At 45.7% G+C, this 27,775-nt stretch overlaps 2 protein-coding genes and 2 long non-coding RNA genes across 7 annotated transcripts in view; 1 reads left to right on the forward strand and 3 right to left on the reverse strand.

Annotated features, from left to right (window-relative positions):
* The window catches only part of LOC142048443 (GON-4-like protein), a 29,784-nt gene extending 5,517 nt beyond the window's left edge, over positions 1–24,267 (forward strand). Inside the window, 26 exon segments of the mRNA XM_075075330.1 lie at positions 377–427; positions 1,185–1,280; positions 1,499–1,603; positions 2,435–2,605; positions 3,433–3,625; positions 4,387–4,488; positions 5,147–5,187; positions 5,498–5,601; positions 7,419–7,617; positions 8,727–8,813; positions 9,335–9,506; positions 10,253–10,397; positions 10,568–10,718; positions 11,395–11,511; positions 12,562–14,298; positions 14,895–15,138; positions 16,113–16,294; positions 16,819–17,016; positions 17,556–17,699; positions 18,180–18,323; positions 18,644–18,763; positions 19,046–19,159; positions 19,650–19,857; positions 20,768–21,560; positions 22,021–22,123; positions 22,722–24,267. Of these exon segments, the coding sequence (XP_074931431.1) occupies positions 377–427; positions 1,185–1,280; positions 1,499–1,603; positions 2,435–2,605; positions 3,433–3,625; positions 4,387–4,488; positions 5,147–5,187; positions 5,498–5,601; positions 7,419–7,617; positions 8,727–8,813; positions 9,335–9,506; positions 10,253–10,397; positions 10,568–10,718; positions 11,395–11,511; positions 12,562–14,298; positions 14,895–15,138; positions 16,113–16,294; positions 16,819–17,016; positions 17,556–17,699; positions 18,180–18,323; positions 18,644–18,763; positions 19,046–19,159; positions 19,650–19,857; positions 20,768–21,560; positions 22,021–22,123; positions 22,722–22,871 (5,871 nt within the window). The 3' untranslated portion in view covers positions 22,872–24,267.
* Positions 15,324–16,144, reverse strand: LOC142048448 (uncharacterized). The gene is made up of 3 exons (XR_012657474.1): positions 16,017–16,144; positions 15,530–15,618; positions 15,324–15,438 (listed from the first exon to the last, which is right to left on the reverse strand). It is a non-coding gene; the product is annotated as an uncharacterized LOC142048448 (long non-coding RNA).
* On the reverse strand, positions 19,937–23,045 carry LOC142048447 (uncharacterized). The gene is made up of 2 exons (XR_012657473.1): positions 21,936–23,045; positions 19,937–20,650 (listed from the first exon to the last, which is right to left on the reverse strand). It is a non-coding gene; the product is annotated as an uncharacterized LOC142048447 (long non-coding RNA).
* On the reverse strand, positions 23,301–27,764 carry MSTO1 (misato mitochondrial distribution and morphology regulator 1). 4 transcript variants are annotated; one of them, XM_075075336.1, is made up of 13 exons: positions 27,602–27,764; positions 27,316–27,440; positions 27,189–27,243; positions 26,854–26,902; positions 26,418–26,556; positions 26,184–26,301; positions 26,042–26,095; positions 25,697–25,846; positions 24,970–25,101; positions 24,655–24,839; positions 24,320–24,421; positions 24,114–24,229; positions 23,301–23,838 (listed from the first exon to the last, which is right to left on the reverse strand). In XM_075075336.1, exons 1-13 carry the CDS (start codon positions 27,674–27,676, stop codon positions 23,606–23,608), a joined length of 1,533 nt encoding a protein of 510 aa, XP_074931437.1. In that variant the 5' UTR covers positions 27,677–27,764; the 3' UTR covers positions 23,301–23,605. The 4 variants fall into 4 exon arrangements, with proteins under 4 accessions (XP_074931437.1, XP_074931436.1, XP_074931435.1 ...); XM_075075335.1 differs by having other exon boundaries at positions 24,320–24,418; positions 25,961–26,095; positions 27,602–27,763; XM_075075334.1 differs by having other exon boundaries at positions 25,961–26,095; positions 27,602–27,762.
* Positions 27,765–27,775: the final 11 nt, after the last annotated feature.

Genomic DNA, 27,775 nt, shown 5'->3' on the forward strand with positions numbered 1-27,775 from the left:
TTGCACCCTCCCCCTACCTGAATGGTTTTCATTCTTGGGCCCTTTAAAAGAAGGGTAAAGTGTGCTTTTATGTGATTTATTCTTAAAATGAAAAAAGAAAATAAAACAGTGTAAAAAAGAATTCATTTTAGATGAGCAGACTAGAACCAGGTCAGAGTTAGAAACTGCAGTGAATTAACAGTATCCGTTATACTAAAGTTATTGCCTACAGAGATCACATGGATGGTTTAGAAAGCATTTGTTTGAAGTCTGTTGTTACTTGGCTGCTTTGGAGAACAAGGCCTAAAGCTCAAGTGCTCATTTGATTTAATAGTTTGTCGAAGCTGTGCAATGCTTTGCTCTTCAAAAACAGTTACGGTGTTTTTACTATCTTTAGGTGATTCCAACATGGAATATTTCTCCAATTAAGAAGGCAAACGAAGCGAAGGTAAGTGAACTGCTGCTGGGAAATCTGAGACCATACTAGAGGCACCCTGCTGAGCAAGGAATCTTTGGAGGGGTGGAGCAGAGTCGTGTCTAGCATGTTGGGAGTATTGGTGACCAGGAGTGTTGCAAACAGGGTATGCAAGGCACGACAAGGCAGGTATTGTAGCAGCAGGTACACAGAGGGCCCAAAAGAGCTGCCTGCAGGGTAGGACAGAACATGATGAGGTGATGACATGGTGGTACTGCAGCAGCCTCTCCCTACCTGGATGAAACTCTTGCTAGTGAATGTCACTGCCCAGGCCTCGTGCTGCAAGGTGCTCCTCCCTGGGACAGTTTTATGTGCTTAGGACTGCCCAGACATATGGCCCAGATCTCAGTTATTTTTTTTCCCTGAGCTCTGCCTACTCCAAAAGATTTGTTATCTAGGTGTAGGCAGGACTCAGCAGTGCAGCAGGAGTGAATGACCATTTAAGTACTAGAAAGATGTCTTTGACAGAGTCTGCTCATGCAGTGTTTCCACTATATAAATGCTAAATCATTTGTGCTCATCTTGCACCTTTTCAAACCACTTACTTTGCTTTACCAGTCTTACTTTAGTAATTTCTTTGGTTTCTTCAGCCTTTTTCAGTAGGTTCCTTCCTTTCTGAGCTTCAGGGTATTTCCTCAGTTACAAATCTTTGATTTGATAGTGCACCATTAGAGTGCCGTTCTTCATCTTGCCTGTAAAAAGTTGTCACCTTCCTTCTGTTCTGTTGCAGCCGCCACAGTTTGTGGACATTCCTCTGGAGGAAGATGATTCGTCTGATGAAGAATACCAGCCTGATGACGAGGATGAGGATGAGACTGCAGAAGAGGTAAAAGCAACTTGTACAAAGATCTGTTCTGTTCAGCATGGAGTTGCCTCCATGCCTGAGGCAGCAGAATGCTTGCTTTATTTTAACACGTGAAAACTTGTAAGTCATCCTGGACCTTCTAGTAATGTTTCATTTGGCTATAAAAGGGTCTTTGGAATGTTAGCTGAAGCAGTGTTTGTGGCATGATTGATTGCGTTCTGCATCTTTTTGCACTATAGAGCTTACTGGAAAGTGATGTAGAGAGCACTGCTTCTTCTCCTCGGGGAGCAAAACGATCTAGGACGAGGCGATCGTCTGATGAAGAGGGAGGGACGCTCTGCGAGGTAAACTTGCAAGAGAGTTTTTGCTTTCTTTAGAAAAAACTTTCAGCCATTACTCCTAAACGATGCAAAAGCAAAAATACGTATCATTGCTTGAACTTGTGGTGGCATTACAGGTGCTACGTGGATTTGGCACTCCACTGCAGTGGTTCCTGCATAAGCAGTGAAGTGCAACCCCTGCAGAAAGAGCTTAGTCTAAAATAAACATGAGTACTTAAAAAAAGCACTGGAAATGGAAACAGTTGGCTCTTCTTCAGATAATGATTATTTTTCTGATTATTTTTGAGAGGAGTGCAGGAGGATTGCTTTCTGTGCTTGTCTTAGGAGGAGAAAGTGATTTTGATGAAAGCATAAAGGTATTTCTGTTGCCTGTGTGCACTGTCAAATCAGTAGAAGGAACATGTGCAGGGTGAGAAGAGCTGCGTATCAGCAGACGAGAAAGCGACTGTGACAGCTGGCCACTGACGCTGGAATCAGAGAAAAAGCAAGAATGTATTGCTATTTCCACGTTCTACTCACCGTGGGTTTGTTTTTGGGGCGGTTGGGAGTGTGCCACAATTACTAGAGTTCAGGTTTATCAGCTCTAGTGATGTTGAGACTGATACTCAAATCTTCCAGTTGTCTCCTTCCCCGCAGGTCTTTTGAATAGTAAATTTATTTGTCCTTCCTGAAAATCAAAGCGAGTGTAATATGAAGAATCCGTTTCCTTCTGTGAAGCATTTATCTCATTCCTGTTGTGCCAGACTCTGGTCAAACAGGAACAAGAGACTTATTCTGTCCTTGGAAATTTATGTTCTAAATAAAACTTTTTGACACAAAGGCCTTTTTAATTAGATGGAGAAGGTTACTACACCTGTTGTTAGACATATTAGTGCTGAAGTAGTTCCCATGGGACCTCCACCACCTCCTAAACCAAAGCAAAACAAAGACAGCGCGTTCATGGAGAAGCTGCATGCGGTGGATGAAGAATTGGCTTCAAGTCCAGTATGCATGGATTCTTACCAGGTACCGGTTTGGGGGATGCTCTAACAGTGCGGGTTTAGCTTGAGTTTGTTAGACAGGAGGTAGCTCTCTGCTCGTCTCTGCTGTAACTTCTACTGCATTCTGCTCTCCTTTTATAACTTTAAATAGTAAGTTGAATCTCCATAGTGTGTAGGATGGTAACTCTGGGAGAGAATAGAGGTAGCTGTTAGTAAAGTGGTGTTGGTGACGGATACTTTCTGTTTCTTGTAACTGCACTTTCTATTTATGCTCGTAAGTCTCTGTGTTTTGACTGTTAAATATAATTCTGTGTCATTTACATAACTCGTGAAAATAGTTTTCCTTTTGGAAGATACCCTGTCAGCTTAGTTGTGTTTTGCAGGCAAGTATGCTCTTAACACCTAAGGAAGCTTGGCTGTAGGGGGAAACACTGCTTCCTATTAACGATGAGAAAAATATTACTGATCTGTGTTACTGTGCAAGGGTGGGGAGTTGTGAAGAAACAGTCCTGTGCTGCTGCTCAAGATGAATTTCAGATAGTGAAGAGGGCAGACAGAGTAAAACACACGTGAAAGAATCAAATAGTGCAAGTGGAGATTGCTTCCTCAGTAGCAGATAAGAGTTTAGCATGAGATAGATGAACAATAATATATTTATACGTGTAACAGTTTAATAGTGAGAGTAATAAAAGTTTTGTGTTCTTGGACTGCTGAAGTAAATAATTCTTTGTGGCAGGAATGTAGTATCTTCGGTATTGGACGTTTCTGACTGGGCTGAAAACCCTGCTGCTGGAGAAGCTGAGAAAAAGCAGAGGCATTGTAATTCTGTTGTGCTTTTCCGTCACCTTTCAGTCTCTGGAAGAGAGCCTCATTGCCTTCCGAACCCGATCTAAGAGACCGCTGAAGGATGTTCCTCTCGGTCAGCTGGAGGCTGAGCTCCGAGCCCCAGATATCACACCTGACATGTACGATCCCAATACTGCAGATGATGAGGAATGGAAGAGGTGGCTCGGAGGACTCATGAACGATGATGTGGAGAATGAAGGTACGTGACAGATGTTCTGTTATTGTTCACTGGAGTTGGGGGTTACATTGAAAACCTGGAGCTTTTTCTTTCTATTTATACATGATGCTCTTGGCTGCAGCCAGTGTCTTGTTCAGTAATATGCATGTGTTTTGCATGCCATCAGCTATCCTCATCTTCTCTGTGGACATTGAGTTTTAAGCTTCAGGTGTCTCACTTGTAAATATTTACTAGCCAGCACATGCAGCACCTGGCAACCAGATAGGAGAGTTGCGTGTTTCAGCCCTTAATCCATTGTGCTGTGTTGTGAAGCTGGCAGCATCGATATTCCTGAATCTACCCGAGTGGGTCGTGCTTCTTAGGGACATGACTTGTTTGGTAGAAACAACTGTTTTTCCTTGGAGAAGAGATAAGAACAAGCTTTGGGGCTTGACTTGCCTTTGTCCTGAATGTACGGGTTGCTTACCGTTGTGCAAATCGAATATAAAACACAAAGTGAAATAATATACTTCACTCTTTCTAAATTTAGCCGAAGCTCAGGTCACAGAGAATAAATCCACTGTTTCTAAATGGGAATGGCTACCAGTAAGGATGGTAGCAGCTCAGTTTGAAAAGAGGATGGGCTTGTTATCACTTCTGTAGAAAGGAACATACAGTTAATTTCAAGCAGTAATCCTAGTCCTCTTTGTGCCAGGCCAGGCAGTAAACAACGGGCTTCTGCTCCCAGCTGCTGACTGGTCTTAGGGCAGGGTAATGACAGTTCAAAATATGCTTCTTATTAGATGAAGCAGATGATGATGATGACCCTGAGTACAACTTCCTGGAAGATCTGGATGAACCAGATACAGAAGACTTCAGAAATGATCGTGCTGTGAGAATTACCAGTAAGTCCTTTGGGAATCCCACCTTCTTTCCTGCTAGGAGCAGTAATTAATTCTAAAAGTGAGTGTTTTATTGCAGAGATTTTGCAGTGTAGGCTAATTGAAAACAAATCTGCGTACTGACTTGAACAGCTTTTCTATGCAAAGCTGGATTTCTGTGAATACATGAAAGGATCCAGCCAGAGCTGCTGTGCAGTCAGGTGCAACTTTACTCCCTAGCAGAGACTGAAGAATAATAACTTACGTGATAGTGCGGTTGTCCATAAAGCTTCAGCCGACTCCGAATTGAATGCTTGCCGTGTCTTGAGTATAAATAAGTTTTCTCCAAGTCCTTACAATCTTCAAGTTAGTTTTATAAACGCACCACTTCTCATCTTCTCACACTTGTTTTAGGTCTTATTACAGGTTAACGTAACTTTAAATTTAATTCTGAAAATAAGTTTTTATATGATATATTTGAAGCAAAACAGTCTCAGCTGAAGTTTTTGGGCCCCAGCATTAAAAAGGGATATAATATCGGGGTCCTTTCCTTCTTGGCCCTCTCTTTGCAAGGGGAGGGTTTCCCTTTGCAAGAGAGGTTCCTTAAATGACTTGATATTATGACAGGATTGCTAAATGTTCTTGGAAAAGGAATCTTCATACTTCTTACTTTTACTTGCAGAAAAGGAAGTGAATGAACTGATGGAGGAGCTGTTTGAGACAGTAAGTGATAAATTGGGTATAGCACTGGAGAATAGTCTTTCTCAGATCTGACATAAAATCTCTACAGCCATAAAGGGGTAGTCTCTCCAAGGCGGTTAGTGCTGACTGTGTGCAAAGGGCCCTACCACGAAAGTGGAGTTTTTAGCCTTGGGAAGGAATGTATACAGGAACTTCCATATGTCCCTACAGAGATGAATGTCTATGCTAAGAGGATCATCGTGACCTTTATTAGCTCAAGTCAGTTGGTGGTAGATGAGCTTTCTAAACTTGAGCTTTCTATACCTGACTGGTGCTACCCATTTGCTGTCAGTTTCAGGATGAGATGGGTTTCTCGAATATGGAAGATGAAGGCCCAGAAGATGAAGATAATGTTACAGAGTCACGGCCAAATTTTAATACACCGCAAGCACTTAGGTAGGATCATTTGGTTATGGTTGTAAAATGGAAAGAGTAACAGCTCTGTTATGATAAAAAGCCTATGGTTACCTGCAGCTGTACCATGCCATCCACCAAAGGGGTGATGCCTTTTCAGCACAGGCCACTGTTTTGAAAGCTCTGAGCCATTTTTATTTATGAAATTGAACACTTGACTCTCTTTTATTTCTGTCTGCCACCTGTGACTTTATTGATTGCGATGCATCTGAAGAAGATGACAAGAACAATGAAAATGTAACTGGTCAGAAAGAGACAGCAAGAATGCCTGCACTAAAAGATCCGGTACTGGCTGTTCTGTATCACAGCTGAAAACAGCCGAGGTCTTTCAGAGTGGTGATCTATTCCAACGAGCCATCATCTCTAGTGGAGGTTTCTGTTCCTGCTTTGTTAATCTCCATGCTACATATACTGTCCCTGTGCATTTAAATTGTGTTTATTTCTCAAGTCCATCTACATATTCCCCCTTTATTAGACTAATTCTGAAAAAATGGCTTCACTACCTGCTAAGTCACTTACTTAGCTGACTAACAATACCTCGTGGAGCAGGCTGTTGCATGGCTGGCGATGATACTTCAAAGCAATGGGTAGAGACACAGTGGATACTGGGGTGTTGCTGCGTAGGTGATCAAAGCCATGTAGCACCTGTGCGAAGAAGGTCCCAACCTCAAAGTGATAGCCACTCTGGCTCTCTGAACTCCTGTGCTTTACACTCTGGTGGGGGTGTAGTGTTCTGAAATAATCTCAGAAAAATAATAGTTTTCTTGCCTCCTTCTTGATGATTTTTATTTTTTTATTGGTAAGGGGAGGGGTGAAGTTCACTTACTGCCCTTACATTTTTTTTGATGCCAAGAAATGCTTGAGGAGCTGGTTTGACCAAGCATGTCACCTTAGCTTTTAAGTAAATAGCTGGGTTGTAATGGTGGCCTTTTCTAAGGAAAAATGCTGCATAAGAGAGCTCAGGCCTAGGTCTGAAACAACTGCAAAGTTTGGAAATTGGCTTTTGATGATTTTTGGTATGGGTTATGCTTGGAACGGTGCCTTGAAGAGGAAGGGGTCTACAGCGTTTGTTTCTAGGTAATAATACCACTCTGTAATTCATTAAATAGAAACCATGGTGTCTCCTCATTAATGGGGCAGATCAGCTCAAGATCAGGCTGTATCTGTTTGGGAAAGGAGCTAAAATGAAGGCTGGAGTTTCTTTACACTCCTTCTGGGATGAGCAGTACCAGAGGGGAGTGCAGCAATTTTTAAACCAGCTACAAACTAAAAGCAGGGAAACTTGGGCTCTCTCTCACTACTTGTATGTGTTTGTCTTTGATAAGGGCTACTTGTATTCATTTTTCTTTGGTGACAGTTTCTTTTATCTGCATACAGGATTCTTAAAGTTGGTTTCAGATCTTGCCTGATGTTACAGTTAAATAGGATTGGTTCTGATGTATTCTGAATTATCTTAGATCCTGACTGCTCTTGAGAGTATCTGAGCACTTGAGTGGGACACGTGGGATATGCTTGGGAATGGTGGACAAGACTGTTAACTGTCCTTGGAATAAACAGTTGAAGCATTGCACCCCAAAACTGCAGCAGTGCTGTGGTAGATGAAAGGATTTGTGTCTAAGCCAACTGTATAAATAACTATTTTTTCAAGTTGAAGTATACTGTCAAAGTGTTGAGTGTAGTGCAGGGGGGATAGTTCTTAAACTGTGCACCCCAGATATGGAGTAAAGTATTCTAAATTAATGGTGAATGGTTATTAAATCATATGCTTGTGGTGTTTTGGTCTGCCTGATCTCAAACAGATTCGAAGAGCCTCTCGCTAATTTACTGAATGAACAACACCGGACGGTGAAGGAACAACTGGAGCAGTTGAGAATGAAAAAGTCCTCGATCAAGCCACCACAAGAGATAGAAAAATCAAAACCTCAAAATGAGAAGCCTCTCCAGAGCCTTGTTCTGGACAGTATGCAAAGAAAGAGGCTCCAGCAGCAAATGCAGCAGGTAATAAATGTTATCTGGCCTGACCTAATGAATGTTTGCTGTATACTGTGCGGGACGGGGAAAGCCAGTGGTACAGCAAGCGTTCTGGTGTGCTTCCTTAAAGACATTAATTGAAAAAGTTCTATTTGAAGCTGAAGCTTTAATAAGTGGTGTTTACTTGCCTGATTTGACACTGAAAGACAATTTGAATTGAATGTGCGAAGTAGAGCTTATTTCTCAGCATCTGTCTTGTTCTCATGTGAGATAGCTGCCTTGGCCATGTTTGAATTCTGACTGTAATCTGTCAAAATCCTCTGTTTTCACCAACTTCTTTATTACTTCCGGAGAACATCACTCTTGATGTAGTTTGTTTTTTTTACCTCCTCCCACCATGCAAAACTGCGTAGAAATTCAGTTTGAGCGTTTCAAAAGCTGTCAGCAGCATAGATGAGGAGCTGTGCCTAGGGAATTGTTTTTCCACATCCACACAAAGTTCAAGAGGACTCCTCAAAGCCTGACACTTACTGTCACCTTGCTCTCCTGGGGACAAAGCGCCCTGGTTTTGCGTGAACTTGATACAAGTCTTGCTGAGTAGTCATTCTGCATCCCTCATGCAGTGTCGTGTCTTGGTCTGTGGCAGCAAGGAAGGGACCCAGACCTCTCAAACACAAGCTGAAGAAATGGATTTTATATTAGACCTGTAGAGTAAATGGCCTTTTTGATTTTATTTTTTTTTTTCCAGCTGCAAAGCAAGGTGTGTGGTGTTTGTGTGCATATGGGGAGTCCTGATAGCTGAAGTCACTGTTTCTGAATAATTACTTAAGTATTTAATTAGAAAAAAATATCCTTTCTGTATTGGTCGTCATGGTATGAGACTTTGGCACAAAAGCTAGGAAACTGCACTAAGAATTAAACAGACGATGTCTTCAAAATCTGTGTAATAACTTTCCTGCCAGCAGATATTAGTTTCCCCTCAGTTTTCTATTGCTTAAAAGGTTTTTTTTGAAGTCAGAATATCATTTTTGGGGTGCTCAGGAGACATTTCTTCTGCCTCTATACTTATGCTTTCCAGTTTCTTGGATTTCTGATACGCTGAAAAAAACCCCATTTGTCTGATTTTATTCTTCAAGCATGTTCAGCTTCTGACTCAAATCCATCTTCTCGCAAGTTCCAACCCTGCTTTAAGTTCAGAGGCCAGTACTACCAGGATGTTTTTGGTAAGGATATGTTTAAAATCGGAGCTACGTGAATTTTAATGATTGCTGGTCACTGGAGATGTTTAGAGAGCTTAACTTACTTAGTTGATCCCATTAAATTGAACAAGGCTACCACTCTAATAAGGGAATGATGTTGGTAGCCTAGTCTGAACGTGCTCAGTACTTGGAGAAATAATTCACGTTGTGCTGACTAATAACAGTGCTTTGAATTGGCGTCTTTGTATTTTTGTTGCTTTCTTGGAAATCCTGAAAACAAAGTTCAAAAAATAGAGCTGCTGTAGTTAGTGAACGTTCTGTGACCTTGAAAGGTTCTGGAGAGTGGGGGAATTTAAGAAAACAATAATTCTTCTGATTGTTCCTAGATTTGTGCTGCTCAAAAACAAGACCTGTTGCACATTACTTTTTTTATGCCCATCGCTTCACCTGCTTTCATTTTTTGCATTATTGCATTACATGTATTTGTTCTTTACCTTCCATTCGAAGGCATGTTCTTTCATCTCTTTCTGTGCTTGACTTCGCAGAGTGAGCTCGGTAACTTTGCTCGAAGCTCTACGCTCCTCCGTCAGTCATTCAGTCCTAAGTTTCAAACGATGTTCCAGCCGTGTAACTTGAAGGGAGCACTGCAGCTCATTGAGGATTTCCATGCCCAAGTCCAAGTTGACTGGAGTCCTCGCAAAGCTGTGAAGAAGAGTGGTATGTATTTGAAGGGACAAGAGGTGGGAAGGCGTTTACAGTGGGAGTTACTGTATGCTGTGCACCCTCCAGCCAAGATGTGGTTCTGACTGCTGTTTGGAATGCAGGTTGGTGGGTTGTGTTTGGTTTTAGGTTTTTTATTATTTTTTTTAAATTGTGAGGTATTTTTAGAGAAAACCATCCACTTCAGTGACTGCCTTTTTGCTTCTTAAACTTGCAGTACAGTAAAGCATGTTATATGAGCTGTTGACTTTCATTTGACATCATAATCCTGCCGTTTATTGTTCTGCAGATGATGTTTTGAGCTGCAGAAGTCCATCAAGAAACTATGAAACTGGAAATAATTGTTCCAAATGCGTTGGTTAACACACCTCAAGGGAATAGTCCCTTCATTGGAGTATTTTGGGGGAGAAAAAAAAAAAGCTCCAACTGTTGGTTTCAAATACTGGGTTTGTGATTTTTCCACTACCTAGAAAGAACTCACTTGAAATAAACAGAGCTTTTTACAAGTGCTTTTTCATTATAGAGCAAAAGAAAGAATGGAAGCGGAAAGTAACTTTTACCTATTGCTGGTGTTTACTTAAGGGCAAAAACTAGGAAATACACAAATGCTAAAAACCAGGGCGAAAGTCTCCCTCCTTTTGCAGTGAAGGGAGTAAAAGAAATGGTGTTTTCAAGAAGTCAGTTGTGAAAAACATTGCTTGTCCATGTACACATCTGTCCATATCTGTTAATTCTTTTCACAGCCAATGAATTTCCATGTTTGCCAAAGCAAGTGGCATGGATTTTGGCAACAAGGAGAGTCTTCATGTATCCAGAGTTACTGCCCATATGTTCCTTGAAAGCAAACCCTCCCCGGGACAAGATTATCTTCACCAAGGCAGAGGACAAGTAGGTGCATGGAGTTATTTAATAAAATGCATACAAATGAGATCTCTTTGTTAAGGAGAATTTCTAGGATGGAAACTCTTGGGGTATCTGTGTCTTGTGCAACATACGAATATCAACCTGCCATACTGTCTAAAAGACTTTTCCTCCCCCCTCCCTCCTTCCTTCTTCAGTTTATTAGCTTTAGGTTTGAAACATTTTGAAGGGACAGAGTTTCCAAAGCCTTTAATCAGCAAGTATCTCTTGCCAACAAAAACTGCCCACCAGCTTACAGTACGAATCAAGAACCTCAATATGAATCGAGCCCCTGATAATATCATCAGAGTAAGTGATGCGTTCAGGTATCGGTTTGGTATTTTTCAGATTTGTCTGTCTGGTTCATGTTTGCGGTACAAGAAGAGATGTGCTGTTTGTTCCAAGGACCTTTCCGTGTGTGTGCTGACACTTTCTTGGAAGAAAATGTCATCCCTTTATTAGCAATGCAAAATTAGCAGTTAGCAAAAAAAAAAAAGAGATTAGTTTTCTTCAAAAAGACCTTATCCTCTGTACTTTGCGAGTGCTTATATTACTATTTAGACTCTTTAGAACCCAGCCCTTGCAGACAGTCCTAGTACAGCTGTGGCTTTGAGTAGTGAAGCTTAACCAAAAGTGCTGTCTCCAGTCAGGCTGAAGGTCCAGCTGGCCAAATGTCCTGTCCCATAAGCTAAGGGCCACTGCTAAAGAGAGAATAAAAACCTAAAGCAAGTACACCCGCATGTCTGCTAGAACTTCATGCTTTCTTTTGAGAGAAACCAAGATGGCAGTCAGCTCTTGTTCAGCCTTTATTGTTCTTTTTAAGGTTTCTTTGGGTAGTACTGTATTATAGTAGCAGTGATGAGAATTGCTTAATTCATATGAACGCTTTCACAGAGCCCAATCCTTATTCTGCACCCCAGCAGTTACTGGGCAGGTGTTCTGACCGCAGTCACCTTGTCTTGCATTCTCTCCTGTCTCCGTGTAGTACTACAAAAAGACAAAACAGTTGCCCGTTCTGTTCAAGTGCTGTGAGGAAATCCAGCCTAATGAGTGGAAGCCACCCGTGGAGAGAGAAGAACATTGCCTGCCATTTTGGCTAAAGGTAGTTTCTGCTGTTCTTCATCCAGCATCGTGTGGTGTTTTTGTTGGTTGGTTTCTTTTGGGGTTGTTTCTGTTGTTTTCTCTTTTCTTTCTTTTTCTGTACAGCCTAGGTCCAGAGTGAGTTGTTTGGTTAGCTTACAGCTCTGAAGTCAAAAGGCAGTCCATGTTGCACGTGAGCCTGTGTTATGCTCTGTCTAGCTAGTAATCTTAGCGAGAACAGTAGTACTTAGCAACCTGAAGTATTACACACCACTCTTGGTGTTTGTCTGCCCAGCTGCATCACATGGACATAGTGCTTGTTGTCACATGCTTGTTTTGCGACATGAGATGTATTTCTAATGGCTCTGGTTTGATGTGTTGATTTTGTTATTTGGCTTTGTTAATTTGTTAATCAGTGTAGCCTTACCCTGGCCTTACGGTTAGCAGTATTGCCATCTCTCCCGCTGTATTACAGCCATGAGAGAGGGCCTGTTCTTCCCCCTTAAAACCTCATCTTCTAAGAGGAAGGAAGAAATCGGGGGGGGTTGGGGTGGGTTTCTTAAGGTTATCTTCACCTGCAGTGTGGCTGTCATGTTTGTTATACCCAAATGTCTTATGCTTTGTAAGGATTCTTTTTCTTAAATTCTTTGCACAAGGAGGACTAAGCTGGAGGCGTAGCGACCATGCCTGTGAGTCAGTCAAGGAGGACTGCTTCTGAGGAAAGAATTAGACTCAGCTGCCATAAAATGCAGTTCTCTTAATTGTCCATTGTATTTCATTGTTACAGTGAAGCTTCCTTCCCACAAAATCTTGTATTTACTAAAGGAACCTTTATAAAGCAAGCCAGTTCTTTCTTTCAGGCTCTCAGATTCTTTTGGAGGCTTTGAAGTAAAACTTGTGAATATGAAGTAATATACAGTAAATATAAAGTGATATACAATAGTACAAAGTAAATGCAAAGTGCTTTACTTTTAGAAGCCAGTTGCTGTCTGTTGCCTTCTGTGGTGCTGTCTGAAGGTGGTAATAGTGTAATAGCCCATGGACTGGACTAATAAACTCTTGTTCCCTTTAGGCAAGCTTGCCTTCCATTCAGGGGGAATTGAAGCAATTAGCAGAAGATGCCAGGGAGACGCCAGGTTCACCTGATGCAGAATCTGTCTTTTTGGGGACAGGAAAGGAAACTTCAGACACAGACTATGATGAAAAATACCCTCTACTCATGCCAAAGGGACTAGTACTGACCTTAAAGCCCCTTGCCAATCGATTCTCTAGGAGAGCATGGAGGAGGCAGAGGTCTTCAGCTCTGAAGCCTGTCCTCATTCGACCGAGTCCTTGCCTGCAGCCCAGTTCCAACACTATTAGCATCCAGAAGACTGTGAAGTTGTCCCAGTCAGAAGCTCCTCCCAGCAAAGTTATGGTTCAGATTCCTCGGCTAATCCAGCCAGCAACAGTTATGCAGACAGTGCCGGGAGTGCAGCCTTTGAATGTTCCAGCGGTGGTAGGAGGTGGGGATGGCATGGAATTCCAGAACGTGCTCCCCACTTCACATTCAGACTCCAGACAAGCTTTCTCAGCTGCTGTACCACCAGCTCTAGTGTCGGCAAATCCAGTAACTTTTCAGCCAAAACTGATGTTGCCAGCTTTGGCCGGAGCAAAAATACGGAAACCTTGTGTTCGTAAGGGATACCAAAGGAAAAAAGGGACAAAATCTGCCCCACTGATAAAGACTTCACCTTTGATTCAGCCATCTCCTGTCATACTGACTGTACCTGCTACCACAGTGAAAGTGGTTAATATAGGCAATGGTTGTAACATGATTCAGCCCATAAATACAACAGTTGGTAGAGGTACGCAGGCTATTCCAGTTACAACCTTACTGGTAAACCCATCCACTTTCCCATGTCCCTTAAATCAGCCTCTAGTGACTTCTTCAATCCCTTCGTTGATAGTCTCTCCTAACCCTGTTGGTCTTTCTGCATCCTCCGTTGGTGAAAACGAAGAGCAGCTCAGTCTGGTTCCTTCCTGCCCTGCCGGAAACAACAAAAACACCTATCCCGCGGTGGAGCCCAAGGTTGAACCCCCAGAGCTGTATGTTTCATGCTCCGCTGTCTCCCCCAAGGAGTGTAGTACAAATGCTGCCGCTTCAAATAATGGTGGTCAGGAGAAGGTAAATAAGGGTGACTGCTGTAGCTGGGCGGTGATAGAAGAAGATGAGAACGCTTCAGAGCCGTTGTCAGTGGACCTTTTGCCTCACTTGGAAGATCCAGAAGAAACGGTGAAAATTGAGCCTGAAGATTCAAATGATGCTACCAAGGAAGTAAATCCAGTACAGAAGAGGGATCTTTTATGTGGTGAAGTGAAGGAGGAATTAATGCTGGACCTTGGCCAGGAGCTGAACATGGAGGCTGCATGTTCATGTTCAAATGACCTGAAAGAAATTAAAAAGGAGCATACTTCTTGTGACGAGAAGGGAGAAGACGACCGACGGGCTTTGCAGTCATCTCCCCGTGGTGAACAGCAGATGGATGCAGGCGGTGTTGCTGGACCACAAGTAAGCAGTGAGTCTCCAAAGAATCTTCCATGCACAGCAGATGTTGAGACAGAATTTAGTAGTCCGCTAGGAAGACCAGAGGATTCGTCCAGTATAGACGGCCAGTCTGTCGGAACGCCAGCTGGCCCTGAAGCTGGGGGAGAGAGAGAAGGGCAAGAAGAAGAGGAAGAAGATGACTTTGATGATTTTACACAAGACGAGGATGAAGAAATGTCATCAGCCTCAGAAGAATCTATTCTTTCTGTGCCAGAACTTCAGGTAAAAGCAAACAAAACTTTTAAAAATCTTGCTAACGACAAATACTGGTGTCCTGAAACACCCTAGTGGAGTCGGGGGCAAAGCACAGTTTGCAGCCAGTTGGAAAGCTGGACTAGTAACTACAATAGCGTGGCATTGTGCCAGTTTACAGAGAAACTGGACACTGCATTTTTTTTTTCTGAGAAGATTTTTAAGTCCAAGCTAAAGGAATATCTTGCAAATATGCAGATTCTGCTGAGTTGTAAGGACTTCCTCAGCTGAGGCTGTTAGTTAGTAAGAAGTACTTTAAGTGAAAATTATTTTCCAGGTCACAATTCCAGCAAGCCTTTAAGAATTAACATGATCGTTAAGGAATCCTGTCTAACTTAAGGCTTAGTAATATAATACTTAAGGTGTAATAATAAGCGTCAGATTCTGGAATTTTGTGTGTGAGTTCTGGTTGTTGTTGAATTCTGTCCCTTCAGTAGAATCCTCTAGTTGGTCAGGTGCTGATCTGCGAAATTGGCTGTTAGAATGATGATGGAGTGAGCTAGAATGTCATGAAAACAGACCCTAAAAGAAAATAATGTGAGTTGGTTTTGTTGTTGCTTTCTAAGGAGACAATGGAAAAGCTTACTTGGCTTGCAACAGAGAGGCGTTTAAGCCAAGAAGGAGATTCTGAAGAAGAGAATTCCCAGGAAGAGAACTCTGAGCCTGAGGAAGAGGAGGAGGAGGAAGGGGAAGGAATAGAGAGCTTACAGAAAGATGAAGAAGTATGTGGAGATATATCAGAGGAACCTAAATCTGCCTTCACGTTGACAAAGACGGCCCCGCAGGTGGAAGCTCACAGAATGCCAGCGGGTAAGTTCTGTGTGTTTCTTTTGACGCAGGCCATGGGGAAGCAGAGCCACCCTCTGCGTTAAAAGCAAAACCATGGGGAGATTGTGTCTGGGTTTAATTTCACTTACCACATCGGAGCTTGGCCATGTTTTCCAGCTGGAAATTAAATTTTGCAACCCGGTCCCAATTCTGTGAAAACAGTTCTTGCCATAGAAGCCCTTGTGCATCTGAACTGAGCGTCTTTAGTCCACCGTAATGCATTTATGCTTCCAGAATTTGCAGACATAAGATTTGTGGTTTGTGTCAAGTAATACCCAACACCTATATAAGAACAGTATTAAATACTCAGATCTCTGCTAAACTGAGCTTTGTGTTACAAGGTCGTGTGGGGGAAAAGGAAACAAAATCATACCTTAACAGCATACAGCAAGCAATAGATGAATTTGAGCAGTGAACTTTGAGGAGGTGGGGCTCAGCCCATTGGACCAACAGTTTCCTAATCTAAAGACATAAAAATCTCAATGCAGCAACTCCTAGTACACTCTTTCATTCCCTGTTATGTGACGCTAGTTATTTATCTAACTCTATTAATGTAAATAATAAGCTAAAGAATAATGTGCAAGTGTCACAGCCAGCTCTGATGCCCATATCATATCTCTGTTCACCCACTATGATTCTTCTGCCCCTGGTATGCCATGGATGTACCTATTAGTAGATTGCTAGCTGGGTAACAGCTAGGGTGGGTTTGCTGCTGTAGCCAGAGACTTTTTCCAATCAGGCACTATAAAAATAAAGAGCCAATTTAAAACATTAGCCATCCTGACTATTGAAAAGTACATTGCCCGTACACTTACAGGAGAGAGTAAACAGTTAACTTGTCAATAACTACAAAAACTTACTTTTCTGTTGCAATATTGATCTAGAAATGTAGTCATCTGCCAGCCCAGGGAATGTATGGAAAGTACCCGTACAACGTGCTTTGTGCTCCTTCACAGGGGAAAACATGAAAGCCCCTGGGAAGAGCAGGAGCTCCCACAGAACCAGAAATAAGAGGGGACGGGCTCGTGCTAGCAAAGATACATCGAAGCTCCTCCTCTTGTACGATGAAGACATCCTGGAGAGAGATCCCCTGCGGGAGCAGAAGGATCTGGCGTTTGCACAAGCCTACCTAACGAGGGTAAGCCAGACCAGTGTGTAACCCAGACGCAGAAACATGAGTCGCCTGAGTCCTCTGACACTGCTCATGCCTGAGCCACATAACTGCCAGTTTTAACTGGGTGTGCTGGATCGGCGTGGGATGGAGTTACCTTTCTTCATAGCACCCTGTATGGCCGTCCTTTATTTATTAAACTGTCTTTTTCTCAGCCTATGAGTTTTCTTGCTTTTGCTCTTCCTCTTCCCTCCCTGTCCTGCTTGGGCGAGGTGGGGGGCGAGTGAGGGGCTGTGCAGGTGCTTTGCTGCTGGCTGGAGTCAAGCCATGACACCGGGCCTCTCTTAATCTCAGAATTTCACAGGCTTGGATTTGGTTCCCTTCTCTCTTGTGAGCAGTTCAAATTTATCTTTAAGGAAGAGACTTGGTTGGCTCAACAAGACTGGAAGCACTGTGTAAATTCTGAGTAGCAAGAGATCAAAGATAACTGAATTAACTTGTTTTCTTCCTGGATGTTATGTAGTCCTGTGAAGGCCTGTTGCTCTTTCCAGGTGCGTGAAGCCTTGCAGCATGTTCCTGGGAAGTATGAAGACTTTCTTCGCGTTATCTATGAGTTTGAGATTAGCACGGACAAGCGAACCGCTGTGGATCTCTATTCCACTTTACAGAAACTCTTGCATGACTGGCCACAGTTGCTCACAGATTTTGCTGCCTTTCTTTTACCAGAACAAGCTTTGGAGTGTGGACTGGTAGGTAAAATGAAAGGAGGAGGCTAAATTTAAAGCAGACAATGTGAGTGCTTGCAGGAGTGAAAGAATAAGGAATTCTTCCTAGGGCAAGAAAGGCAAACAGCTGGTAAATCATTTGCTTACCTTATTGTTTTCTTAATCAGAATTGAAAAGTTAGTGTTTAAGTCTCGTACTAAGTATTACTGTGGAGAATCGGCCTTTCCCAGTTACATCGCAGAACCCGGCTGCAGGGGCGGCATGCAGGTACAGCAAGTGGAACGGTTCCCTTGTCTCACAGATCAGCCTTCCACTTTGGGGTTTTCACCTCTTACATTCTTTCTGGACTTTCCTTTCTTTTGTGCATACGGTTGAAGCAAAACTTTTGTAGCTCATGTAAGTGGTGATTATACGGTCTCCACCTCTTCCCAGTTTTGCAGTAGGTGTCAGTACAAATGGAAAACAAATCACAAGACAGGCATTTTATAGCTTGCTTAAGCCAGCTAGAGATGGTTGGAAATATGTTCCTGAACATGAGGGGTGAATCTTTTTCTTTTGGTCAGTTTGAAGAGCAGCAAGCATTTGAAAAGAGCCGGAAGTTCCTCAGGCAGCTGGAGATCTGTTTTGCTGAAAATCCTGCCCACCATCAAAAGATCATCAAAGTCCTGCAGAGTTGTGCAGACTGCCTCCCCCAGGAGATTGCAGAGGTAATTGGGCATCCAGGTACCTCCTTTCACTCACAACCTCTGAGAATGCAGTTAGTTGGCCTGCTTGCCCCTTCCCCTGTGCTGCTCTTGGCGACTACAGGAGTTTAGCAAGTGCGATCTCCCTCTTTGGGGTGTGGTAGAGAATTGAAGCTGCCTCTTCAAGAGGCTCTACAATTAAGTGCCCTGCGTGAGTCTCCCCTCTCTTACCTCCACCTTGATTTATCACTTTGCAGGTGAAATTTTAGCTTAGCGCCTCCTACAGAGCCTGCCTAGAATTTTGGAGGGATATTTCTAGGCTAATTTGATAGCTGGATGTGGAGTGATATCAGAATATTCATGAAGTAGTACCAACGCAAGCGTAGAGTTCCATGTTGGAGGTCTAATAAGCCCTGATGTTCCACTTCCCTTGAGAAATACTTCTGAGAAGAATGTGATGACGTGGGATCAAGCACGCATTTTCTCTGTATTCCTCTCTTTCAGCTGAAGACCCAAATGTGGCAACTGTTGAAAGGACATGACCACTTGCAGGATGAGTTCTCTGTTTTCTTTGATCACTTACGGCCCTCAGCCAGCCGCATGGGAGATTTTGAGGAGATCAGCTGGACAGAAGAGAAGGAATATGAGGTGAAGTAACCTTTTCCCCAAGACCAGAAGAGATAAAAGCAGAGACACTAGACATGTTTGATCTTGAAGGACTCAGTTTGAGGCTGCGTTTCCACAGTGAGGGAAGCAGCGGGGTGGGATAGCTGTTGGTGGACTGCAGTAAACTTTACAAACTTTTTTATAGCATTTATGTCTTATGTCTCTTCTAATGTAATTTAACTCGTTATGTCCTGGAACTAAGCTCAATATTCAGAAATTCCTGAGGAAAACGAAGGCTAGTCTGTCTAAGAGCTGTCATGACAGAGTGTTTTTTGTGCGTTCCTCTTTTTTTTTTCCTGTAGTTTGATGGGTTTGAAGAAGTGTCTTTGCCAGAGGTAGAAGAGGAGGATGAACCACCCAAGATACATGCAGCCTCAAAAAACAAGAAGCGGAAAGAGAATGGAGGCCAGAACAATGACAAGGTGGGCCTGGGGTATCTCACTCAGCTGCGTATCTGGGCTCTGAGCAAATGCATGCCCATGAGGATAAATGTGTCTTAGACATGACGACAGCCTAAAAAGATGTGAAGAAAGGGGATTGAAGTGTTTCCATTGTGCTTTGCTTGCTAGCAGCATAATCGCTTCAGTTTTCTGAGTGTGCAGAGTGTCACTTGGCCCTTCCTGGCTCCCTCTGGGGTTAACCTTCCCCTGACTGTCATCGTTGTGTACATGCACATTTTTCAGCTGGAGTATGTCTGTTTCCAGGAGGTCGAGTGGGTAGATGGGATGAAGGAATGTTCATGTTCCTGCCATGAGGGGAGTAGCGATCTCAAGCTAAAGAAAAGCAAAAGGAGGACCTGCAGCCATTGTAGTAGTAAGGTTAGTTGATAGGCCAAGTCATTGGAGTGGTGAGTGGAAAGTAGAGTCCTGCCACGAGTCCCCCTGTTGTGATGATCTGTCCAGCCTCGGGCCTCATGGCTCCAAAATCATGTGTTGAGTGAGAAAGTAAATCAAGAGATGACCAGTAGTGTCTCCCTCTTCAGAGCTCTGACTGCACTACCTGGCTTTCCCCTGTCTACCTCCTGCTGCCTTTCTACTGCCCCTCCTTGCTATGCTAAATAGTGTTAATTTTTATATTCTTTGGAGTTAAGAATAAGCCTTTTCAGTGGAAGATGCTTGTGTGGCCACTGTGTGGAAAGAATTGTGCCTGTTCATAATAATAAAAAAGATTCAGCTTTCTAAATGCAAACCTATTGCCAAACTAAAGCCTTTGTTAGCGTCAAGGAATGTTTTGGAAGCAAAGGCCAAGGTGTTAGGTTTGGGCTGAGACAGCACATCTGTAACTGTATGCCTGTATATTGATTTGCAGTTGTGTGAAAACAAATTTTATAAAAATAAAGATTCTCAAGAGGTGACTGCAAGCCTTGTTCAACAAGAGTCGGGTCCTCGGCCTGAAGGGAAGGACTCTGGAACAGCTAAGGAACCTGCAGAAGAAAGCCTGGAGAACAGAGATGAGGGAGAGGATGTCCAGAGCCAAACAAAAACCGTATCTAGGAAAGTGGACTCCCTGGCTTCAGGTGTGTGAAAGTCTTGTGTACAGACAGGTGTATCATTCATCTCCAAACTGGTTCACAGAAGGCAAATCGGGTACGGGACTTTCTGATGCAAATTTATTGAGATAATGAGAACTTCTAATAATAATTTTTTCTTTTTTCCCATGTGTTCATCCACTCTGGGTGCTCTAAACACGATATATCCAGAGCATTCCCTTCAAAAATAGCTTTCCTGACTAGAGAAGCACCCCCCCGTTTTCAGAACGGCCGGTCCATTTAAGCTTCTCTTGCTCTCTCACTAATCCAATTCCCAGTACCACCAGTCCATGACACGGGGTTCTTCTCCAGTTTTCATTTTAGCACAGCAATTCAGAATCACCGTCTCTGTAATCCTCCTTTAAATGATCTCCATGTTCCTTGTTTCTCCTTCAGTCTGGCACATTACTGCAGGATAAACAACCTGAGAGATCTCTCCCTTCTTTCCGCACCCGCGTCTCGGTGACGCGGCTGTTGGACGCTGCGCACAGGTTACACAGAGTGGTTTAAGTGTAACAACCTGCCATCCGGTTCACAGCGGGCTTGTACTTAGGTGCCAAGAGCAGCGATGTCTGTTTCACTTATGCTTTTGTTCTGGGCAATTCACTTAAGAGTGTTTTTTCTTGCGTTTATCACTCTTTGCATGGCAGCTGGTTGTAGTAACCCGCAATGGTGAAGAAAATAGACGACAGGGTGCCTTCTTTGAAGTAGAGGATGGGTAAACTGCAGGTAGAATTACAAAGCTGCTCCCAAATTGTGTTCTCATTTACAGCATTATGCTCTAGAATAAAAAAAAAACAAACCCCAAACCAACACTCTTAAAAAGTCAATCGATAAAGCCTCCAGAGGTTTTTTTCTTGCTAACAGCTAGTCTAAACTTGTTTGGGTTTCTTCTCAGGATCTCATCTGGAAGGAAAGATTGCCTCCAGCAGACAAGCATCTTCGGAAAGAGCTGCACCACCTGATAATCAGGTTCAAGAAGCAGGTGTTGGGGCTGTCGTGAACATAGCAAAGGACTGTGACTCTTCCATCACTGGCCCCGGGTGGACGCATCTACAAAAAGCTACTCTAAAACTACCTCAGGACACCAAAGACTGCCCTTGCAGTGTGGGAAGTGAGAGCGAGGGACTAAACCACCACCATCAAGGAGGTGCAGAAGGTTCCCTTGGGCTGAGCAGAGACCTGCTGCCGTCTTCTCGTTCTGCTACAGTCAAGAGTTCAACAGGACCGAGTTCCCCTTCTGGAAAGAGTTTATGTCAGACTGATGGGCTCTGTTCTGACTCATCAGATAAGCTCGCTGTCTTTGGTCGTGCTTCAGAACTACATGTGAAAGAATTTGAGGGACCACCTTTGCCTCTGGAAGGAAAACCTGAAGCAAAGCAGGGTTGGATAACAGTGGGCAGAAAACCAACCCTGGGTAGGAGCTGCAGCTCACATTCCCCCGATGATCCCATTGTGGAAGCAGATGATACAGGCTCCGCTGGAAACTTTCCCGAGAGCAGATTAAAGGCAAATGCAAACAAGTGCTGCCAGGTGCATCAGCACTCGGAGCAGCTAGAATATGGCGTGGTTACTGCCTCCCCGGGCCAAAAGGAAGAGGAGCAGCAACAGCAGCGAGTCACAGAAGCAACTGTGTGTGCGAAGAACAGCAAAGTCAGCTCAACTGGGGAGAAGGTTGTCCTCTGGACTAGGTATATCTGTCTGAGCTACATCTTGCATCCTTTGTGCATTCACTAATTGGCTTCAGCTTTCATATTATAAAATAGGCTTTAATTTTGTATTCCCATTTTCTAATGCCTTCTGCCTCCTCCCTTTCAATATTCCTGCCTTGGTTCCGCTAACTGCAGCCTGTCGTAGCTGCCATCTCGGCCCCATGAGAAACGCGGTCTGCTCATGGCAGTGTCATTATTGTAGTGCTTCAGGCTGGGAAAGAATCGGGGTTTTTTTCTCTCCTTCAAAAAGCTTAAAAATAGGCCAAACGCAGCTCTGCTTAGAGAGACGTCTTGTGGGTGGTGGTGGTGGTAAGGGAACAAGGCTGCTGGACTTGCTGCGATTGTTAGCCTTACCTGGGAACGGGCCGCTCGGGCTTGTGGTGGTCGAAGTGTGTCAGCACTTGTTTTCGGCTCTCTTAACTATTGTGCTGTTTCACAGGGAGGCCGACAGAGTCATCCTGACCACCTGCCAGGAGAAAGGGGCCCATCTGGAAACCTTCCACGCCATCTCGCAGAAACTGGGCAACAAGACTGCTAGTGAGGTGAGGGGTTGGTGTGGAAACGCTTGCATCTGCTACGGCGACTGGGGAAAGGGGAGGGAAGGGAAGGTGGAGACTTGCTGTCACGTTAGTCCCCCAAACGGAACTTTAATTTGATGCTGCAGCAGAGAAAAATAATCCCAACTGCAAATAAAAAAGACCCAAACCCAAACCAAGCCCTGATCTGTTCTGGCAGAGCCAAAACCCGTGGCTGCCCTGGTTCTCTTTACGTTACCGTTGATAGGCCAGCCTTACATTTGGTACCAGAATTGTTTCAGGGACTGCTACCTGGGCCTTCAGCCTTCTGTTTAAATACAAGGCATCTGGCAGGTTTTGTCCCTCGACCTTCCCCCCTCACTGCCTAGGCATCGTCCCCATCTGCCGGTTGTCACCTGCCTCCATCAGCAGCAGAACAGAACAGTTCTTCCAAAGCAAACAGAACAACCCCATGGTCTTCCCTTTCTCTTCCCCTTCATGACTGAATCTCACCTAGAATGTGGTTGTGTGCTTTTTTCCAACATAAGAGCACAAACACCCTGAGCTCTGTAATACGAAATTGCCATTTTGTACCCCCTTCTGCGTGACTTCCCTTGCTCTGCAGGTATCCCACAGGTTCAGAGAACTGATGAAGCTGTTTCACACGTCCTGCGATGGGAGCTCTGAAGATGAGGAGGACGCAACTAGCACCAGTAACACAGACCAGTTGTCAGATAAAGATCTTCTGCTTTCCGAGGAAGAACCGGATGACTAAGGTTCTTCCGGCTCGATAAGCTACTGCCTGAAGCGGGAGCGCTGTTTGCCAGTTTGCTGCTAGACAGGTGCTGTGGATAAAGGAAAAATATTTGCACAGGTATTTAAGATAGCACCTTCCTTTTTCTGTTGTTCACGTCCTGCTACACTTCTGACAAGCCACACGTCGCCACCTGTATCAAACTAAAGGAACGGAGAAGGGTGTTAGGGTGGCACAATCCTCTGGAACCTATACGGGGAGCTTCAACGCCGAAGCGACAGAAGCGATGCTTGTGGACGGTGACCTTCAGTCCGTGGCGAAGATCGGGCCCCAGCCTTTGAAAAGGACATGTGAATACTGTACAATAGGATGTCTGTTTTCATGTGGGGCAAACACACGGGTTGGTTTTTTGGAAAGTTTTCCCCTTGTGTTGATTGTAACTTTCCCACGTACAATCTGAAGTCTGTATTTATTGTGTGGTCTTATTCCAACAGGCAGGGCAAATTCACTTTGCAAAGTTTAAAAAAAAAAATTTAAAAAGCCAAAACCAGCCCTCAAAAGCCCCCAAACCAGCCCCCAAAAGCAGCTCTCCTCCTTTACAACACACCTGAAAGTAGCTGGATAACGTTAGCCAGCCCTTGTAACAGCGTTTTGCTGAAGTGAAAAGCAAGTAGCAGCTGGGCCATCTTTAAAGCCGGTACCTTTATTGTGAAAGTGATCTTAAAGCTATTTACTTCCACTGTCTCTAAGATGAGTTAGTCCGAATCGGCTTCAGCTTCATCTGCTTCAGCCCCCGTTTCATAGCACTGTGACAGAGTTCTTAGCTCCTCTAAGGCCTCGTGGAAGTCAGCCTCCTCAACGCCGGCAGAGAAGAAGCTGGCCCATCGCCGTGGGTTCAGCCTCTGTAGATCCCTGTACAAGCCGTGGAGGAGCGTGTGCAGAACAGGCGAGGACTGCAGGGCTGCCAGCACAGGGATGCTTTCTACAGCTGCAGGGAAGAGCATCTTACATACACCGCTCAAAATCGGTTTCCCTGCCTTATTCTGCTTTACAAGCAGTTGCTTTACTTGAACTCAGCATAGCACAAGAGTTGCTGAACACTCATAATTTTTGCCCTACTGAAAAGTGTTGGGGGGGAATTTGCTGGTGATTGGTTGGTTGGGTTTTCTTTATTTTTTAAATAATTCTTTTACCACTGGTAGGCCCTACTGCCCCCACGTGATCTCTTTCTGTTGCAAAGTAAGTTTAAGGGGCCCTTGTTACCTGAGGAGTAACGGGGAGGTTTGTCCAGGAGGAAGCCTTGTCTGGTCAAGAGAGGAGAGAAAAACTGGGGGTACGGAGGTAGGGTATTACACGGCTGCTCAAGCACGTGGCATGTGCTGTAAAGAAGGTGGTGAATAAAGTTATCTAAAACTTGCTCGACCTTCGGTCTCGAGTTAGTGTTCCCTGGTCTTAAACCTGTTACCAACCTGAAGGCCCCAGGAAACACAGCGCGCAAGTAACGCTGCAGAATCTGCTCGGTGCTCTCGCACGCGTGGAGTGGAGAAGCGGGCGGCTTTCCAGGATGGCTGCTGCCAAAAAAAAAAAAACCCCAATTCTTTGGTTTTTCCAGGGGACTTGACTGAAAATGTTGGTGACTCAGGTGCTTTTTAGCTGTTTTGCTATAAAAGCTCGGTAGACTACTTTTTCCCCCCATTCAGCCGACACTCTGAATAGAAGGATGGCGGATGGCTTCTGTACGAAACCATTGCTCACGAGAGTGCCAGAGTCCTGGAGGGCAATGTGCAGGTCAAACGCCGATTACCTGGTGTGACTTTCTTTGCAAATTCCTCGTAGCACAACAGACTGAGCAAAACAGCAGCTGACCTTTCGCTCCCTACACGAAGACAGAAGACTCCAGGGCACATCCTGCTGGTAGGCGCTTAAAGTATCGGGGAGCGAGTAGCCGTGTAGGGCAGGAAAGGGAACGGACGCCCACGCAGCCGCTACCTACGAGTCGGGGAGGGGGTGACAGATCCAGCACACACTCCTGATACGAGGTGGAACACCAGCTCTTGCCCACAGCAGCGGTTCAGGCAGAGCCCAAGGGGTTGGAGGCTGCTGTGCTCTCTGCCCTCACCTTTCTCCCAGAGAAGTTAAGTGTTTCAGCAAGATGCATCATAGAGCCCTGGGAGGCACAGAGCCGGTAAGGAGCCGTGAGGGTATCGAGCGCCGCTGCCAAAATGGCGCTGCTGTGGTAGTTCAGTGACGCCTGTGGAGGGAGACCAACGGAAGAGTTAAGCTCATCTGCTCCTTACCTGCTTTTTGCGTATTTGATTGAAGCATATTGTAAATAATGCGTTTATATAAGTTGTGTTTAACAATATTTTCAGGTGTTGGATAAAGCGGCTGTTTGCTAACGAACGAGCTGTTGCCAGTTTTCACGTCAGCAGCTTCCTAGCGCTGGGGCCAGGCTGGCGCGACAGGCTCTGCACGTGCGTGGACACTGCCCACGCCGGGGAGACACACGCTCCGCGTTGCTGAAGAGTAACGCGGCAAAGCGGTTTTTTCAGTGCCAAAACTGAAGGCAGGACACCAAGTGAGAGACTGGAAAAAAGGAAATGCGTTAATATTTCTAAGAGTGCAAAAACCCTGTGGGGATGAAAGGTTGGTAGTTAAGTCTCTGCTAACAGAGAAAAAGCAGGGGAAAAGAAAAATCCTTTCTGCTTAGCAAAATATCACCACGAAAAGTTATCACTGCAAAGGTATGGCTGCAGAAAGCACTTTTAGGGAGTGGTAAATCAGAAAAAGCTGAAAGCCACCCAAGGCAGCTGCTGTTCCTCAGTAACCCACTGTACAGTACATACGTCGTAGTTTATATACGGAAACGTAACGGGAGGCTGGGGCTTGAGTCCTAGGCTCCCGCTGAGCGACAGGGGGCAAAAGAGCGAGCTGTGACTGGAGAGACGGACGATTCCTAGGGCTGTGTTCATCAGTCTGTAAGAGTTCTGAGAATCCTGGGGGCGAAGAACCCAACCGTTAGAATCTTCAAGATGCAAACGGTAAATGGTCTAATCAGGATCAGGCACGAAAGCGTCACCTGCCCTTGTTGTTTCCCATTGTTTACTTACACCCACGTTACTCGTGACTGGAGTCAAGCCCCAGGTCAGGATTCCCTTTCCTGAATACTCATCACAGAGCAGTTCTGTCACCTTGGCACCAACTCCAGAGAATCCATCGTGTAGGTCACAGAGGACTTGGAATCCCTGTGTAAAACGAGGGCAGCGTCTGAGATTCTACGTGAGCTTGAGCAGTTTCCTCGAAGAAAAGGGAGCTTGGACTAAGCTGTCAAACCTGCAGGTAATCACACTCTTCAACATAGAAGTGCAATCGATCTTCTAACTCCTCTGTGCAGCTGGGATCCTGCAGGAGACTTTCACCTTGTCCAAAGGCTTCCAGACAACCACACTCCCTAAGGAATAAAGGGGGGAAAAAAATCTTATTCTATCCCCTCTTAATTCTTCCTTGAAGGCAAAACTAAGATCCTGTTCTGGACAACAGATCCTGAACCAGAGCCTGAGGCCGTACCCATCGTGCATGTACTGGCGGATGACATAGATGCTCTTGGGATGCAAGTGCACATTGAGGTAATCGGACCAGACCCGCACCTGGCCACCCGAGTAAACATCCTGGGAAACAGCTAGCTGCGAAGGGGCCGGAGACGCGCCTGGAACAAGAGAGATGTGAAGAGGGAAGGTCTCTGCACCCCAAACGTCCCCTTGAATAAAGATAATAAAATCAGCTTTTTATCTCATCCAGTTTCTCAACCTATTTGCTGCTCTTTGACCCATTCTCCTGTAGGCAAAGAAATCTCATCCCGCAGTTTTCCTCCTTCTCACTGAGACGTTGTGCAGCATCAGCCCGCGGCCACCGGGCTTGTTCCGCTCTTCCAGAACTCTTCGATCCGGGCAAGCAAACGGAAGCCATCAGGGCAGCGCGAACACGCAAACACACACACACGCACCTGAAACCGCCGTGCTGGCGCTGCCCGTTCCGGCAGAGGAAGCATCTTCCTGAGAAAACAGCCCGGTCGGGTAGTTACGTGACGCTTTGCCTGAGCCTTCCGCGAGTTACGGGGCGGGAAGTTAGAGCAAACGCCACGAGTGAAGCGGGCAGCGCCCCGCGTCCCCCCGCGCCCCGCCCGCCCTCACCGTCCGGGCGCCCGGCGTCCCGCGGCGCGCAGCCCCCGGCCGAGGCGCGCTCCAGGTAGGCGGCCACGGCCCCGTCCCTGCAAGACAGAGCGGCGGCAGCTGCCGGCGGCCCCGCGCCGCCGCCCCCCGCCGCCCGCCCCGCACTCACCAGGCCACCGGCGCCTCCGGGCCCGCGCCGCCGGGCCTCAGCGAGCCCACGCCGCCTGCAAGAGACGCCGGTCACGGGTGGGCCGCACGGCCGCCCCCCCCGCCCCAGCCCGGCCGCCCCGCGGTACCTTTCAGCTCCAGCGCCACCAGGCGCGGCGTGTGCGTGTCCCGGCCGCCCGCCGCCCGCCCGGGACGGAGCAGCGCGGCGGCGCGGAGCTCGGCGGCCCTCGGCGGGGCTGCGCAGCGCGGCGGCCTGCGGGGGGAGCCGGGTCAGACCCCCGCCCGGCGTCCCGGCCCCGCTCCCCCCCGCCCCGCTCCCCGCCGGGCGTCCCCGGCCCCGCTCCCCCCGCCCCGCTCCCCGCCGGGGCGTCCTGGCCCCCGCTCCCCCCGGCCCGCTCCCGCCCCCCCCCGCACCTGCAGCCCCCACCAGTGGGCTCCCACGCAGCCCGCGTACTGCCCCAGCTGCAGCGTCACCACCTCGCCCGGCATCGCGCTCCCGCCGCCGCGCCAGCCAGAGCCGGAAGCGCGTCACGACGGTCACAGCGAGGCCACGCCCCCCAGCAGGCAACACACGGACACGGACACGGA

This window comes from Phalacrocorax aristotelis, chromosome 25, assembly GCF_949628215.1.
Source record: "Phalacrocorax aristotelis chromosome 25, bGulAri2.1, whole genome shotgun sequence".
NCBI lineage: Eukaryota > Metazoa > Chordata > Aves > Suliformes > Phalacrocoracidae > Phalacrocorax > Phalacrocorax aristotelis.

What these genes read in the sequence shown, in the direction of transcription:
- MSTO1 (XM_075075334.1), bottom strand. Translation starts at nt 27,676, where the DNA reads ATGCCGGGCGAGGTGGTGACGCTGCAGCTGGGGCAGTACGCGGGCTGC. An exon ending in CGCCAGCACGGCGGTTTCAG is followed by an intron (nt 26,557 to 26,853) that starts GTGCGTGTGTGT and finishes CTCTTGTTCCAG; the next exon opens with GCGCGTCTCCGGCCCCTTCG. An exon ending in CGCCAGTACATGCACGATGG is followed by an intron (nt 26,302 to 26,417) that starts GTACGGCCTCAG and finishes TTTATTCCTTAG; the next exon opens with GGAGTGTGGTTGTCTGGAAG.